The 17,272-nt window shown below is 41.8% G+C and overlaps 1 protein-coding gene across 1 annotated transcript in view; it reads left to right on the top strand.

Moving 5' to 3' along the window:
* The window catches only part of wdr11 (WD repeat domain 11), a 151,691-nt gene that overhangs the window by 61,451 nt on the left and 72,968 nt on the right, over positions 1-17,272 (top strand). The window contains exons 9-12 of the mRNA XM_038773684.1: positions 1,906-2,015; positions 8,163-8,339; positions 9,571-9,655; positions 15,002-15,108. Coding sequence (XP_038629612.1) covers positions 1,906-2,015; positions 8,163-8,339; positions 9,571-9,655; positions 15,002-15,108 — 479 coding nt within the window. The remainder of the gene's footprint in view (positions 1-1,905; positions 2,016-8,162; positions 8,340-9,570; positions 9,656-15,001; positions 15,109-17,272) is intronic.

Consider the following 17,272-nt stretch of genomic DNA (forward strand, 5'->3'; position numbering starts at 1 on the left):
ATATTTTTTTCAAATTCGTATTTTTTTCATGATAGATTCGTACTAAAATGAGATGTATGGGGAATAGAATGGTTTTACATTGTGCCAGCATCAGGCTAGGTAGTACTTGTAAAGATGGTGAGGCTGTCTCTTAGCCATTTAGTGTCAACAATGTGCTTCAATGCCAATTGGGGGAAAAAAGGACTAATTATTCTTCTGGTTTCTCTGAGGCTTAGGATTTTTACATTTACCGTGGGTCTTGTAAATTTGACTCAAATCTAGCTGGCTAACATTCTCAATCAGCTGCTTTGTTCCTGCAAAGCCCACCAAATTATATATCCTCTGAAATACTATTGCAGTGGCTGCTATATTATTGGCAGTGTGCCCCAAGGATATGTGTGTCATGTGCTGTACACCAAAGGTTGCTCATTAGCACCAAACAGTTGGCAGATGTGGCTGTGCACATGTATCTTCTAAAATATGGGCTCAGCCCAAATCTACTTTGTGCAGGAAGGTTACAGTCAGCATGAAATGTAGATTGTCCTCCTGAATCTGGATTTAATTTGAACCTGTGTCACAGAGGTGAAATAAACATTTTAATCTGCGAAATCGCCATACTTAATTGGGCCCACAATCAATTGATGAATATATCTGCTGTATACAGAGAGAGAAATGAGGTAGCAATACCCAGTGCTTTGATTACGTTATTATGTTCATGTGAGCAGTAAGTATTAGCTTGGTTCATTTGATCGCATTCTCTGACATTATTATTGGTTCAATTTCACACACCTCCTTCCACCCATCACAGTTCATGAGCACATAATTCAGGAGGAATACTCCAGTGTACTGCTGAAGGAGCGCTTTACTGTTGAAATGAAGTCCCTTTAATGAGAGGTGAAATTGAGGTGTGTGCCTTGTCTGATATTTAGGGTGGAAACTGATGATCCCATATTGTTCAATGTTGTCCAGGGACGCCTCCTCGTATCCTGGCCAACATTCTGCTTTTCACTGAAATCAAAACAAATTGCTTATTCGTTTCATTGTTCTTTCATCAATTTATTGCATGTGAAGTGTTTTGAGATGTTAAAATGCTTTATTAGATATTAAAAATGTATTTTAACTTTACCGGTACTTCTTTTCCATGTACAATTTATATGCATAAAATGCCAGTTTTGTAGGACGACAAATATCGTGTTGGTCTTTATTTATTGCAAGGGTGCCGGAGTACAAGAAAAAGCAAATCTTTTTACAATTATGCAGGGCTGTGGTGAGACCACACCTCGGTCTGCACATTTAAGGAATGATATACCTACATTGGAGGGGGTACCACAATAGCTCACTTAATTAGCTCCTGGGATGAGAGGATTGTCCTCTCAGAGGCTGAGTAAATTGGGCCTATCTTGTCTGCAGTACAGAAGAATCAGAGGTGATTGCATTGAAGCATACAAAGCTCTGAGGGTGCTTGATAGGGTGGACACAGGCTATTTTTCATGGCCGGGGCCACAGTCTCACGATAAGGGCCAGATCCTTTAGGATTAGAATGAGGAGATATTTCTTCATTCAGTGGCTTGTGAGGAAATCTCTACCCCTGAGGGTTGTGGATGGTCCATTGTTGATTTAATTGAAGGCTGAGATGGGCAAATTATTTTGTCTCGGGGAATCAAGGGATATGGGAAATGGGCAACATCAGCCATGGTGGAGCAGGCTAGAGGGGTCTTATGGTCCCCTGCTCCTATTTCTTATATTTCCTTTGTAAGATTTTTTATAAGAATCTCTACTTGACATTTAGTTGACTTGCATATTTTCGTTCTTCACAACTGTTGCTGCGTCATGAACATATGATGGCTGATGATGTTGTAATGTATTATGCTTGTTATTTTCATTTTATTGCTTGAGTTATTTGTTGCTGTTTTCTGTTTCTAACAGTTACTCGGGTTCCACAGTCTCGCCTTTGTATTGTCCAGCTTCATTTTGTGGAATTCCAGTGGGCACCCAACAAAAGAAACTTCCAGATCTTTCCTTGGATAACATGATAGGTAACAGTGTAATGGCCTGCTCTACTTTTAACTTGTAACACAGACAGCAGAGGAGGTTGATTTGCATTTCCTGTTGACTCATTAGCAGAAATATATTGAAGGGCACTGGAAAAACTATATTCCTCTTTGATCCTTGGTGATGCCTAAACTCATGTAAAGAAGTTAAGTTATGTAAATGGTGGGAAGGGGTGGAATGAAGGGTATAAAGTTAAAATAAAGCATGCTTGTTCATCCAGATCTAAGTAATATTATAAAAATCGACTTTGCTGAAACTACTTGAAGTTTCAGTCTTTTTTACCACTCTTTGCCTTCCTCCTCGTTTAAAGTCTTTACATTCAGATGGGTGAGAAAGGACTACTGAGTTGGCTTGGTCACGAGATTTCAGCAAGTGACTCAATGAGATATCATACAGGTCAGGTATTTGACAGTTAGGATTTTTCTTAGATCACATTTTAATATAACAGGTGGCCATTCACTAATTTTCTATGAAGCCATTTGCTGGCAGTTACAAAATACAAGTCTGCAGTGCATTTGCTACCTGAGTCCAATGAGTGCCCAAGGCGCATGGCCTCCTCCATCATTATTTAAAAAAATTATTGAAGCAAGTATTTTATGCTGAAGGTAGCTCGCTCTTCCAGTTCTACTTTAAAGAATGAAGTGAAATAGCTACTTTTAAAAATTCTTTCACAGGATGTGGGCATTGTTGGCCAGGCCAGTATTTATTGCCCGTTCCTAATTGCCCTTGAGGAATATAGTAGAAAGGTTGCAAGGATAGTAACTCATAAGCTGATAGTAAACACCTTGAATTCATTGTGTTGGGAAGTCTCTGTCTGTAAATGGGTGAGATAGAGAAAATATTCACAAAGCAACAACGGACAGTTAGGTTTCAAAGAGAATGATGCAAGGCCAGTCAGGCTCAACAAAGAAAAGAAGATTAGAATGAAATGGAGTAGTTAGAAGTAATTACGTTGGAAAGGCAGAAACAGAAAGACAGAGAAGGCTTGGGCTGAAGCTGCAGCGGGAGATAGCATGGCGGAGGACCGGACTACTGGCTTGTCGATCCAGCGGTCAACGGAGCAGCTGATGCAAGTTTTTCAGGAATGCTTTGCTAAGCAGAAATGGGACTGTTTGGACCCGATAAAAGAGTCGATTGAGCGGCTGGAGCTTAGATTGGACGCCCAAGGTCGGGCGATCCAGAAGGTGGAGAAGGTGCTGGCTGAGCAGGAGGAACATCAAACTGCGGTGGAGTTGGAGGTGAGGATGCTGAGAGATCAGCATAAGAAGCTGGTGGACAGGGCTCACAGAGCATCGGCGAAGAAGCCGCGAAAGGGAGACCCCCCCGAGGGCAATGGTGGTGAGATTCCACAGGTATTTGGATAAGGAGCCCATTCTGCAGTGGGCCAAGCAGACATGGAGCTGTAAGTGGGACAGTAGTATCCTGCGGGTCTACCAAGACCTGAGTGTGGAGGTGGCCAGGAGAAGAGCTGGCTTCAACCAGATTAGGTTGATTCTTTTTAAGAAAAGGGTGGAAGTTCGAACTGTTGTATCCGGCCCGTCTCTGGGTCACGTACGAGGAACAGCACTTTTATTTTGAGTCGCCTGAGGACGTGCTGGACTTCATGAAAAGGAAAGGACTGGTGGTGGACTGAGAACTTTGCTTCAACGTTCATGGATTTTTTTCTTTTTGTTTCTCTGTTCTTTTAAAAAAAGTTTCTCATATTTTGTTTTGTGGAAGCTGTTTCTAATGCCTTCTGTATTGATTTGGGACCAGTGGCAGAGCTGAGTGAGTTAAGGTTTTCATTTGCCCTGTTGGGGGATTGAGGTGTGCTTGTTTAGATTTTGATGTTTTTCTGTCGGGCAATTGTGTGGGGATTGTTTGGTGTTGGAGTATGTTTGTATGAGCGGGGGGAGGGAACAATGGGTGGGAGACAATCTGGCGCCAGGGATGGGGGGGCCACCAAGCTAGCTGGATGGGCTAGCTCACAGAAGTGTAGTGGGCGGGTGTGCATATGTTCGGTTTATCAAAGGGGTTGGGTTACAGAGTGTTGTTACGGGGGGGGGGGAAATGTCCTGCTGACGAGGGAGGGACTTGGGCCAAGGGACAGAGAGGAGGTTGGGGTGGAGGCTGCCTCGGGGCGGGCCGGTGGAGGCGTGGAGCATGGGCTGGAGGCGTGCACAAAAAAAGGGATGGCTGATCTGGGGGGTGGGGGTCAATGAGCCCCCCAACTAGGCTGATCACCTGGAATGTTCGAGGGTTAAATGGGCCGGTCAAGAGGGCACGTGTGTTCGCGCATCTCAGGGGACTGAAGGCAGACGTAATTTTGCAGGAGACGTACCTTAGAGTAACTGACCAGATTAGATTGAAGAAAGGCTGGGTCAGTCAGGTCTTTCCTTCGTGACTGGATTAAAAGACTAGAGGGGTTGCGATCCTGATCAACAAGCGGGTGGTGTTTGAGGCGGGTAGAATAGTTTTGAATGTGGGAGGTCGGTACATTATGGTCATTGGGAAACTGGAGGGGGTGCAGGTGGTATTAGTAAATGTGTATGTGCCAAATTGGGATGATGTTGAGTTTATGAAGAGGATGCTGGGGAAGGTACCGGACCTAGACTCGCACAGGTTCTTCATGGCAGGGGACTTCAACACGGTTATTGACCCTGGCTTGGACCAGTCAAACTTGAAAACGGGCAGGGTGCCAGCAAAGGCAGAGGAACTAAAAGGGTTCATGGAGCAGATGGGGATGTGGATCCATGGAGATTTGGGCAGCCGAGGGTGAAGGAGTTCTCCTTCTACTCGCACGTGCATAAAGTATACTCCCGGATTGATTTCTTCATTTTGAGCAGGGCCTCACTGGCAGGGATGGTGGACACGGGGTACTCGGCGATCACAATCTCGGACCATGCTCCGCACTGGGTTGACCTGCAGGTTAATAAAGACAGTAACCAGCGCCCGCATTGGAGGTTAGATGACCTGCAGGTCAACAACACGGGGGGAAATTTCCGCAGCGGTGGTATAGGAAGCACTGAAGGCGGTGGTCAGAGGGGAGCTGATCACAGTATCGGCCCATAGGGAGAAGGTGGACAGGGCAGAGACGGACCGACTGGTTCAGGAGATAGTACAAATCGATAGGAGGTATGCGGAGACCCCAGAGGCAGGGCTTTTAAGGGAACGGTGGCGGCTACATGCGGAGTTTGGCTTGTTAATGACTGAGAGGGCAGTGGAGCAGCTGAGAAAGGCGAGGGGGCAATCTATTAGTATGGAGAGAAGGCCAGTAGAATGCTTGCACAGCAGCTTAGAAAGAGGGAGGCAGCCAGGGCGATAGGGAAAGTAAATGACGGAGATGCAAACCTGGTTTGAGACTCAGCAGGGGTGAATAAGGTGTTTATTCGTGGTGAATAAGATTTCTACAGGTGGCTGTATAGGTCGGAACCCCCTACGGGGCCGATGGGGATGAGGAACTTCTTGGGAGGGGGGGGGGGTTGAACTTCCCAAAAGTGGATGGGGAGCTGGTAGAAGGGCTGGGGGCTCTGATTGGGTTAGAAGAGATGCAGGCGGGTAAAGCCACGGGGCCGGATGGGTACCCAGTGGTTTTATAAAAAGGTCTCTGGGATATTGGGGCCGGTGTTGATGAGGATGTTCAATGAGGCAAGGGAGAGTGGGGTGCTGCCCCCGACGATGTCACAGGTCACGATTTGGCTGATTCTGAAGAGGGACAAGAAACCGGAGCTGTGTGGGTCCTACAGGCCGATATCCTTGTTGAATGTGGACGCCAAACTGCTGGCTAAACTTTTGTTATCCACGATCGAGGATTGTGTTCCGGACGTTATTGGGGAGGACCAGACGGGTCAGTTGTTGGCCAATGTAAGAAGGTTGTTAAATGTGATCATGATGCCCCCAGAAGGTAGGGAGGTGGAGGTAGTGATCGCAATGGATGCAGAAAAGGCTTTTGATCGGGTAGAATGGGATTATCTGTGGGAAGTACTGGGATGGTTCGGATTTGGGTGGGGCTTTATTGACTTGGTCAGGTTGCTGTATCAGGCTCCTGTGGCAAGTGTATGTGTAATGTTTATAGTTTCATGTACATTGTTTATTGTGTTGTTGTTGTAAAACCAAAAAATTCCTCAATAAAATGTTTATTAAAAAAAAAAGATGTCATTACGTTTAGGTCAAGCAAGGCAAATCAGTGATGTGGGGAAACAGAACATGTTTGTTATTTTGCACTACAATGCAAAGAACATTTGGCTTGATTGAGCTAAGTGAATAAATTCTTGACTGTTTTACCATGTGCCGACTTGCTTTAGAATAAAGCTGCTTAATAATTCATATCTGGCCTTGTCGCACCAAGTACTCAGCCTACTTACGGAGAGATTACTTACGGAGGGACTCCGATGGGAAAGACTTGAGTTTTCTATTCAAAACGCACGGGGATACCATTGTGACACACCTGATATTTGTTTTTGTATTATGAGATTTTGAGCAGGATGGATACACCCTTGAAGTTAGGATAGTGAAAATACTACAGGGGAATAGGGGAGTAATTTAGCACTGCTACTTCCAAGAGTAATATGCAGCACTGGCTAATTTCAAAGTTTGAATAGTGCTAGTTTCCTTTGACTGCCAAATATTTATCTAGTTCCTTGTTGAGTTACAGTTTACCTCTGCAACTATCTAAGGACATTCCGTTCCATCTGTTCACATTTTTGTGTCTGTTCACTTTTTCCTATACTGATCTTGTATCCATATCCTGTATCGTTACAAACTTGTATCGTTTGTGATCATAATAAAATATGCTGCTTCTGATTTAGCCTACTTACATTCCTTGGATTCTTAACTACCTCTCTGAATTGTCATTATCAGGATTTCTAGATCTGGTAGTCCCTCCTCACAGTTCAGATGGTTGCTGTAGATTGTTAATCTACTTACCCGATGCTATTATCCCCAGTATCACTTTGTTACTATAACTGAATGGCAGCCAAAATGTTGCAGTTTTCCAGTTGGGGGCAGATGAGTATTGAATTGGAACAGGGAACTCTTGAGTAATACCTTATATGTGTAATGATAATGGACTAGAATATATCATACAGCACAGTGTAGTAATATTCTGAATATCTGCTCCCAACCATTTAACAAAGAAACAAAGAATGACTGAAAGTTATGAGTAGTTGCTCACATATTTCACTTTGGGATCCTGAGTGATTATGGGATTGATAAATAGATCATACTTCAAATCTAAGTTTACTTTTCATGATTTATTAATCTAATCTCATTTTTGGGCTACATGTTAATTAGAAATAATAGCATTGCACAAAATATGATACTCGAGGATTATTAAGGTTTTCATTCTGAGAAAATGCAAAACCACATTTTTCCTGTGGCCACCTTGTGATTTGGAGTTTGGTTTGTGGCTCTGTACACCTTTTATAGCTGAGCTTGAGGGACATTAAGAAAATAGCTGGTACTCTGCCTGTAAACAGTGGCTGTATACATTTAACATTGGCAGTTTTCACCACTAATTTCATTCATTGGCATTAAGTGATGCCTTTTTGAGTGAACAGCATGATTCACAGCTCTCAGGGTAACCTTTTAAACACTTCAGAGCATGAGGCTCAAAATGACCAATCAGCCCATAATCACCTTTCCCCTACACAAGGTATGTTCCATGATAAGTGCCTTATCTAGCACTTCACTCAAAGCCTGCAAGGAAAGCTTTACAAAATTTATTGAGTAAGAAAGTGAAACAGTAGAGCCTTTAGCTAACCTCCCAACCCCATCCCCGACTAATTATTTTCCATAGATGATGATTCTTGTGGCCTCAGCTGCATATCAAAGTGCTGCTTTATTCTTGCACTTGTTTTACATTTGATTCCAGGACACCAGTGCCCAGGAGTTAGCTCAGTTGTTTTTAAAGTGTCCACAATTGTACCACTAGGATAAAGGACTGGGAAAAGTACGATGAATTCAGTCAGCTCATGACCCCTGCATTTCCGGAGTGTGGCCTCGTCAAGAATAAAACTGATTATAGTGCATTTTGATTTTCTACATTTCTCTTGGTAACCTATAATCCTCTTGAGCTGTTGCTGTGCAAGATTAAGATAACTTGTTTTGATGTACTGCATGTTTTTTATTCTCTCAATTTGTCTTTTTGACAGGACAGAGTATAGCGGTAGGTGAAGAACAGCCTAATGTTCCGTACCAACAGGAGGTTCAACTGAAGTTCCTGCTGACTGGTTTGTTGTCAGGTCTCCCACTGCCACCTTTTGTCATACGAATGTGTCCGCCACTCACTACCAAGAACATAAAGAACTATCAACCTTTATTGGCTGTGGGTGAGTACTTGATGGAAGGTTCACTATCTTATTAAGAGTAAATAGAAATTTCTGTTTGAACAAACGGTAATAAGCCTCATTTATCTAATGTATCATTTTTTTCATAAGAAGATTCTTACCGCTGTAACTGTATAAAGCAAGATTGTATCAACTTTTATTATTTCATCAAATATTTTTATTTAATTACATTATTTTGTCCAGTTGCAATCCCAACACCTGTCCTCCTGAGCTCACTATTACAGAGTGAGCAGCTCAGTAGATACATATTGCTAATATTCGAAATATTTCTGGCATAATTTTAACAGGAATAAAGTTCTTGGTTTATGTGAGCAAGTTCTGTTTCCAATATGGTCAAGATCGTTTCTTTGAAAAACAGAAGCTATGGGTTAAAAATTGTGAATCAGAACCGTTAAATAAAATGTTAATTTTATGTTAAATGCTTTGCATAAATGCATGCATACATTGTACAGCTCAAACTTATTAAAACACAAAGTAACAAGTTGCAATGTAAACTGATTAGATTGACATTGTAGGACAATTCATTCTTAATACCTTCATACAATGGAGCCTTTTAAGTCACCAAACTAGAATCAAGCTTTATTTTCCTCCAGGTCATTTTTTCTTTTCTCCCATCCGGTACCTTTTCCTTTCTAAGGGTCAACTGTGCCTCAGACCATTATTCATGTGTGGTTCTTGATGGTGAATATCAGCAGGCCATTGAATGTCAGGATAATCATACTGATCCTGATCCCACCCAATAACTGCTCATCCTGACTTCTGACACGGGTTGCTGGATCGCAATCAGTAGTAGGAATTCTGGCTGCTTTCTTTTACTTTATGAACCAGGGGGACTGAAGCCAATTGGAACACCCTACTGCTCACCCAAGTAAGGTCAACAAATATCGCAAAGACTGGGAATCAAATGAGAATTTATTGGCTCAGAAGGTCCCAACTGTGATGTGATATGGCTCATCTAGGCACCTGATAAACTTGCTGAGCCATCAACAAATCCTGTGACTTAGTATTTCCTCACAGTGGATATAATTATAACCAAGAGTTGATCTTCAATAGATATCACGAGGTTATAATACATGAGTCAACTTGACCTGTCTTATCTCTGATCATTTAGTTGACAACATAATTTTTATTTCTAAATAGTATCGATGGGGTTATTTCATTATTAGCTGCATAAAAACATGTCCATCAGCTGTTTAATTAATATGTATTTCAGGTACTAGCAACGGATCTGTGTTGGTTTATCATCTTACTAGCGGATTGGTACACAAGGAATTAAGTATTCATTCCTGCGAAGTCAAGTAAGATTTTTAGTGTGCAAATTCCTTGCATTGAGTTTTCTAAACGGGTGCAAAAAAAACACTTATGGTGTCATTGGAATTAGAATGAATAAGATCTGTGTTAGACACAGATTTAACAAGATTAGCATAAAAATGCAAAATTGACTGCCTGTTTTGAAAGGTGACCATGTGTTTTGCTGTAAAACTTCGACATTGTTCAACATTAATAGCTTTTCCAATAAACACCTGACTGGTCACGTGTCTTGAACAAATAAAAAAAGGATTGAATTGCCATCAGCAGGAATGTAGCACCAGCTGTTTTCCAAATTGTCATAGTTGATTTTGCTTGTGCGATTACTGTGGAAATTGATGTCTTTGACATTTCACAGTGGAGTTTTTATTTTTAGCTTACTCATGGCACTCGTATATATTTGCACATTTGCAGGACTTACTTAAAATTGTTTGTATTATCCACTCATTTGTAAAGGTATTGCATATTTAACTCTCAGCTTTTAAGAAACTAGGGGAGGCGATTCTCCCACCATGTTGAACCCGGCGTACCTCCCAATATTCCTGGTGAATAGCAGGAGAGCCCCTTAACGGGATGTGCGGCAAACGGATCATGCTGGTCCTGACCCGCGGTGCCCCCTCGCGTATTTAAATTAGCCTTTAAACTAATTTAAATATGCTCAGCCTGTTGGAGGCCGGAGTTTCTGGCTCCTGGGATTCACATCTTGGTGAGGCAGAAACATTACTTCAGAGAAAAGCTTGTCGTCAATTGTTTGAACAAAAAATTCACAAGCAAGCATAATTAATGGCTTTGCTGTTAGAACAGCCTAATGACAAACCATCTGTTGCGAAAATTACATATAAAGTCCACATAAAAGGTTCGACAGGAAATTATTTCTGAAGGCACAGCCATATGCTAACGTTTGAATAAGAAAATGACCAATCGAACTTAAAAAATATACGGTATAGTCAGATAATCAGTTTATTGCTACCTTTTTGTAAGAGTCTTTAATAATCCATGACATTCTCGATCTAAGTGTAAATATGAAAAACTGAGAAATGGCTCAGGAACTTTAAATTGAACAATCTAGAAAAAGTAAGATTAGGGAAAACCTCATCAAGGATTACAAAGTATTAAATGGCATAGATTAAGCAAACGCAGACTATTACTTCAAATTATCAACCCAGTAACACGAGGGTCAGCTAATCTAAATCAATTAAAAGTAGATTTTAGATGGCTGACTAATTTTCGATAACAAACAATTTGGGGTCTGCAGCTGCTGCATGTCACTTTCCAGAAGGATATTTCCTGGTATGAATAAATTGTATGGTCAGTTCAATGTTAATTATTCTTGGGCATTTTTCTAGATTTCCGTATATTTGGATTTTCTCTCCTTGTTACTTCTGCAATCTTAATTAGTGTTTTCTCTCTATTTCTGTGCTTCTCTTTTATATGTTCTCTCCCTTCCTTGACATTTTTGAAATTTTACAGAGAGCAAAATAAAGATTGGGACAAATACATTTGAAATGGAAGTATCTGTGTGAAAATGTTATATTAAGCTGTGATTGTTTTATCATAGTGGAAAAAATTGACATACAAATGTAAGAGGCTAGAAAATTTGTTAATCAGTTCATTTTTAAATTCATTCACGAGTTGTGGGCTTTGCTGGCTATGCTAGCATTTACTGCTCATCCATAATTACCCGTGAGAAAATGGAGTTGAGCTGCCTTCTTGAATCGCTGCAGTCCGTGGTGCAGGTAGACCCACAGTTTTGTTAAGGATGGAGTTCCAGGAGTTTGACACAGTGACAATGTAGGTATGGCGATATATCTCCAAGTCAGGATGGCAAGTGCCTTGGAGGTGGTGGTGTTCCCATGTGTCAGCTGCCTTTGTCTTTTTTAATAATAATCTTTCTTAGTGTCACAAGTCGGTTTACATTAAAACTGCAATGAAGTTAATATGAAAATCCCCGAGTCGCCACACTCCGCCGCCTGTTCAGGTACACTGAGGGAGAATTCAGATTGTCCAAATTGCCTAACCAGTACATCTTTTGAGTGGTCGTGGGTTTGGAAGCTGCTGTCTAAGGAGCCTTTATGAGTTCCTGCAGTGCATTCTTGTAGATGGCACAAATTGCTGCTACTGTGCATTGGTGGTGGAGGGATTGAATGTTTGTGGATGGGGCGGCAATCAAATGGGCAGCTTGGTCCTGAATGGTTTCAAGCTTCGTGAATGTTTTTGTACTTGAGAATGGTGACAGGAGTCAGGAGGTGAGCTACTTGCCGCAGGATTCCTAGCCTCTGACCTGCTCTTGTAGCCACAGTATTTATTTGGCTAGTCCTGTTCAGTTTCTAGTCAATGGTAACCTCTAGAATGTTGATAGTGGGGAATTCAGTGATTGTAATGACATTGAATATCAAAGACGGATGGTTAGACTTTCTCTTGTTGGAGATGGTCAATGTCTGGTACTTCTGTGGCGCAAATGTTTTGCCACTTATCAGTCAAAGCCTGGATATTGCCCAGGTCTTGAGCATGTGGATATGGACTACTTCAGTATCTGAGGAGTCGAGAATGATGCCGAACATTGTGCAGTGATCAGTGAACAGCTCACCTTTAACCTTATAATGGAAGGAAGGTTATTAATGAAGTAGCTGAAGATGTTTGGGCCTAGGGCACTCCCCTCCCAACAACCACGATCATCTTCCTTTGTGGTCGGTATGACTCCAACCAGCGGAGGGTTCCCCCCCTCGATTCCTATTGACTCTAGGTGTGCTCGGGCCCCTTGATGCTCTGCTCTGTCAATTGTAAGAAGTCTTACACCACCAGGTTAGAGTCCAACAGGTTTGTTTTTGAATCACTAGCTTTCGGAGCACTGCTCCTTCCTCGGGTGAGTGTTCCTCAGTTCACCTGAGGAAGGAGCAGTGCTTCGAAAGCTAGTGATTCAAAAGCAAACCTGTTAGACTTTAAGCTGGTATTGTAAGACTTCTTACTGTGCTCACCCCAGTCCAACGCTGGCATCTCCACATCATGGCTGCCAAATGTGGCCTTGATGCCAAGGGCAGTCTTCTCCTCTCATGTATGGAGTTCAAATCTTTTGTCCATGTTTGAACCAAGATTGTAATTAATAATAATCTTTATTATTATCACTAGTAGGCTTACATTAACATTGCAATGAAGTTACTGCGAAAATCCCCTAGTCGCCTCCCCCCATGACTGTTCAGGTACACTGAGTAAGAATTCAGAATGTCCAAATTACCTAATAGCACCTATTTTGGGACTTGTGGGAGAAAACTGAGGCACCTGGAGGAAATCCACGCAGACACGAGGCAATGTACAAACTCTGCACAGACAGTGACCCAAGCTGGGAATTGAACCTGGGATGTTGGCGCTGTGAAGCAGCAGTGCCACCATGCAGTCAGGAACTAAGTGGTCCTGATGAAACTCAAACTAAGCTTCAGTGAGTAGGTTATTTTTAGGCAAGTGTCACTTAATAGCACTGTTGCTGACCCCTTCCATCACTTGCTGATGGTCAAGAGTAGACTGATGGGGCAGTAATTAACTGGGTTGTTTTTGTCCTGCTTTTTGTGTACATATCATACCTGTGCAATTTTCCACGTTGCTGGGTAGATGTCAGTGTTGTAGCTGTACTAGAATGGTATAGCTAAGGGTGTGGCAAGTTCTAGAGCACAAGTTTTCAGTACTATTGCCAATATTGTCAGGGCCCATAACCGTTGCAGTATCCATTGCCTTCAGCCTTTTCTTGATTTCACGTGACATGAAATGAATTTGCTGAAGACTGGCATCTGTGATGCTGGGGACTTATGGAGGCGGTTGGGATGGATCAACCACTTGGCACTTCTGGCTGAAAATTGCTGCAACTGCTTTAACCTTGCCTTTTGTACTGATGTACTGGGATCCCCATCTATGAGGATGGGGATATTTGTAAAGCCTCATCCCCAGTGAGTTGTCTAATTGTCCACCACCATTCATGACTGGTTGTGGCAAGATTGGAGAGCTTCGATTTGATCAGTTAGTTATGGAATCGCTTAGCTCTGTATATCACTTACTGCTTATGCTGTTTTATTATGAAAAGTCGTCCTGTGTTGTTGCTTCAGCAGGGTGATGCTTCATTTTTAGGCATGCCATCCTGCATTCTTCATTGAACCAGGGTTGATCCCCTGGCTTGGTGGTATTGCTAGAGTGGGGGATATGCCGGGCCATGAGGTTACAGTTTGAGGTTGAATATAATTGTGCTTCTGCTGATGGTCCACAGCACCTCATGGTTTCCTAGACTTATGTTGGTAGATCTGTTCTAAATATATCCCATTTTGCACAGTGGTAGTGCCACAGAACACAATGAGTGTATCCTCAATGTGAAGATGGGACTTGGTCTCCACAAGGACTCTGCAGTAGTCACTTTTACCGATACTGCCGTGGACAAATGCATCTGGGGCAGCCAGGTTGGTGAGGGTGAGGTCAAGTACTTTTCCCCCCTCACGTTGGTTCCTACAGCAACCACCGCAGATCCAGTGTAGTCGCTATGTCTTTTAGCACTTGAGCAACTCAGTCAGTAGTGATGCTACTGAACCACTCTTGGTGATGGACATTGAAGTCCATCTGGAGTGGATGGTGTGCCCGTGCCATTCTCAGAGCTTAGTGCGTGATGATATTCAGCTTGGAGGAACACCGATTTATCAGCTGAGATGGGGTGGTACGTGGTAATCAGCAGGCGGTTTCTTTGCCCGTGATTGACCTGAAACAAAAATTCAGTTACACCTCATTAGCAAGCTGCATCTTTTACAGAGATTTTGAACAGAGATATTGCAGTGTAAAAAAGAGCACTTTCGGAACAGTGATTTTTAAAGATTGCCATCCGTGATGACTTACCGGGACACCCTGAGGAGGAGGAAGGAATCACTGCCAGCATTTCACTGCGCATGTGCTAGAAATAGCAGTCAGTTTCATAGGGCTATGATAAATTCTGAAAGTTCAGCTAACATTACAAATGCGATAGCCAGGCATTTACTGCCTAGACAGTAGTAAAATGTTTCAGTAAGCTGCTTTTTTGATTCGAGCATTCAAAAAGAAACTTGCTGAATGCTGTGACTATTATGTGGCAATTGCCTCATTCGATAATGCCCCTGTTAAGTGCTTTGAGATGTTTTACTGCATCAAGGGTGCTCTATAAATACAAGTTACTGTTATCTCAAATATGCTGTAGGTACCGCACAGTAAGAGGTTAATGCAATTACTAACTTCGTATAGCTTAACTCATTAATGTGTAATTAATTGCTTTATGGTAAGAATTGAGATTCTGTTCAAGTTAGCTGTTTAAATCTTTCTTTTTGAATTTTCTACAGGGGCATTGAGTGGGCAAGCCTAGCCAGCTTTCTTTCTTTTGCCACCTCAACGCCAAACAACCTGGGTTTAGTACGGAATGAACTGCAACTGGTTGATCTACCAACAGGTCAGGAGAACAGAAACGTTACTTACGGGATATTATGCACAGCTGAACTTTGCTGATGGGTGAACAGTTGCATTTTGAATTATTTTCGTAGGTTCGACAAGCTTAGCGGTTCTTTGAAGAAATTACAGAATTGAAGGATCTTGATGTAGAAATGTTGTTGCTGAATATGAGGTTATATGATCAGTTCCTTTTAGTTGCAATTGTAGCTTTTTAGGCCACAATAATTAATCATCCCTCCAGTATAGTGAATGTGTAGCAAAATTTATCTGAAGTATTTTGAATTTACTCTTCTTTGATTCGTGTTTTGTGTTTCTACTCATGAAGCTTTCCTGCCTCAGATTCATATTGTTCCTGTCCAGTGCCTCATGGATACAAAAAAGTGTAAGGGAGGGGGCTATCAGTGGATGGAACCTAAATGCAGTTACATCAGGATGTATCTTTGTCCATTTGGGAATTATATATCCATGACTTCTTGTTTTACAAAAGGACCATTGAGACATACACGTTGTTTGTTGTTCCTTCCATGCTTCACCCGACCCCTCCCACTTATTCACTCCTTTTCTGTGCCTCACTTCTTTTCCCCTCACTCTTCACCACCTCTCAATTTCTTTTTTCACTTCACCATTCTCATATCCTCCTGTCCTTTTCTTTTTTCCTACTCTTTCTCCTTCTTTCTCTCCTAACTGCTCCTTCACTTCCCCTCCCCCTCTCTCCATCTGTCTGGTTCCAATTATCACACCAGCCTTCAAATGCCAAATGCTTGGCCTGAATACTTCACTGGTCTTAACTGCATGTGCAAAACTCCAGTGGAGATTGACTCACCTAGAATCATAGAAGCCCTACTGTGCAGAAGGATGCAATTTGGCTCATCGGCTCTGCACCGTCCCTCTGAAAGAGCACCCTAACCAGATTCTCGTCCTCTCCCTGTAAACCTACCTAACCTGCACAACCTTGGACGCTAAGGGATAATTTGGAATGGCCAATCCACCTAACTGGACATCTTTGGACTGTGGGAGGAAACCGGAGCACCCGGAGGAAACCCACACAGCTATAGGAAGAAAGTGCAAACTCCACACAGTCACCCAAGACTGGAATTGAACCCGGGTCCCTGGCGCTGTGAGGCAGCAGCGCTAACCACTATAACACTGTGCCGTCCTGTTCAAAGAATCATGGCTACAGTTAGATCCAAGGAGTCTCTTTCTTTCTTTAAGTTGCATTCAAATCCAGCCAATTTTTACAATTAGATATTAACTGAACTGCAGAGAGATGCTGGAAATGCCTTTTTTTATGTTCTGTTTCCTGTGTTGTGCTAGAGAATACAAACTGCAAGCAATGTTGAAGCCTCAACTTATGTTTAGTTCAGGCGTGGCAGTACAATTTCATTCACTGTGGTATTAATCATTTTAATCAAGTGAGTTCTCATTTTTAATGTGCAGAAAAGCCTTGAAGAGAGAAAATTAAATGTCAATCGAGTATATTTGAAGTAATCTGGAATGGTCTTCACCATAGAAGAAAATACTTTAACAACCGTGTCCATGAAATATATTTTATCAATATTTCAGTAGGTTAATGTCGTAGAAATCTATTAAGCCTTGTTTATTTTGCAACATTCATAATGCTTATAATGTGCTTTCAGATTTACAGAGCTATTGTAACTTAATGGATTTTATGTGTTTGGGTAGAAAATGGGAAGTTTTCCAATTTGTAAAACATTTTTTCATATTCCAGAAAAGTTATTGTAACTTTATGGATTTTTCTGTATTTAGATTAAAGTGGGAAGTTTTCCAACGTGCAAGTTATTTTTCATATTACAGAGAAGGTTTTTTTGTTTTAATTCAAGTTACAGTCAAAGCGTTATAAGGGATATACAGGATAGCAGAGTTGATGCCACAAATATGTCAGATGCGATCTTACCAAATGACAAAGCAGGGTGGAGGGGCTGAATGGCCTATCCTGCTCTTAATTCCTATGTCTATACATATATGTTTCTAGAATGGTTATTCTTTTTTTTTTTATAAATGTTTTTATTCAGTTTTCGTATTTTATATTGAACAAATTACAAATTGTTAGGAGAGAGAAAAAAAAACAAACAAAAACAAACACGCAAAAATTAACACACATATTTACAGGTAAGCATCTTCGTAGTAGTAACTGCGCCCCCCCC

The sequence above is a fragment of the Scyliorhinus canicula genome, chromosome 16, assembly GCF_902713615.1.
Source record: "Scyliorhinus canicula chromosome 16, sScyCan1.1, whole genome shotgun sequence".
Classification (NCBI taxonomy): Eukaryota; Metazoa; Chordata; class Chondrichthyes; order Carcharhiniformes; family Scyliorhinidae; genus Scyliorhinus; species Scyliorhinus canicula.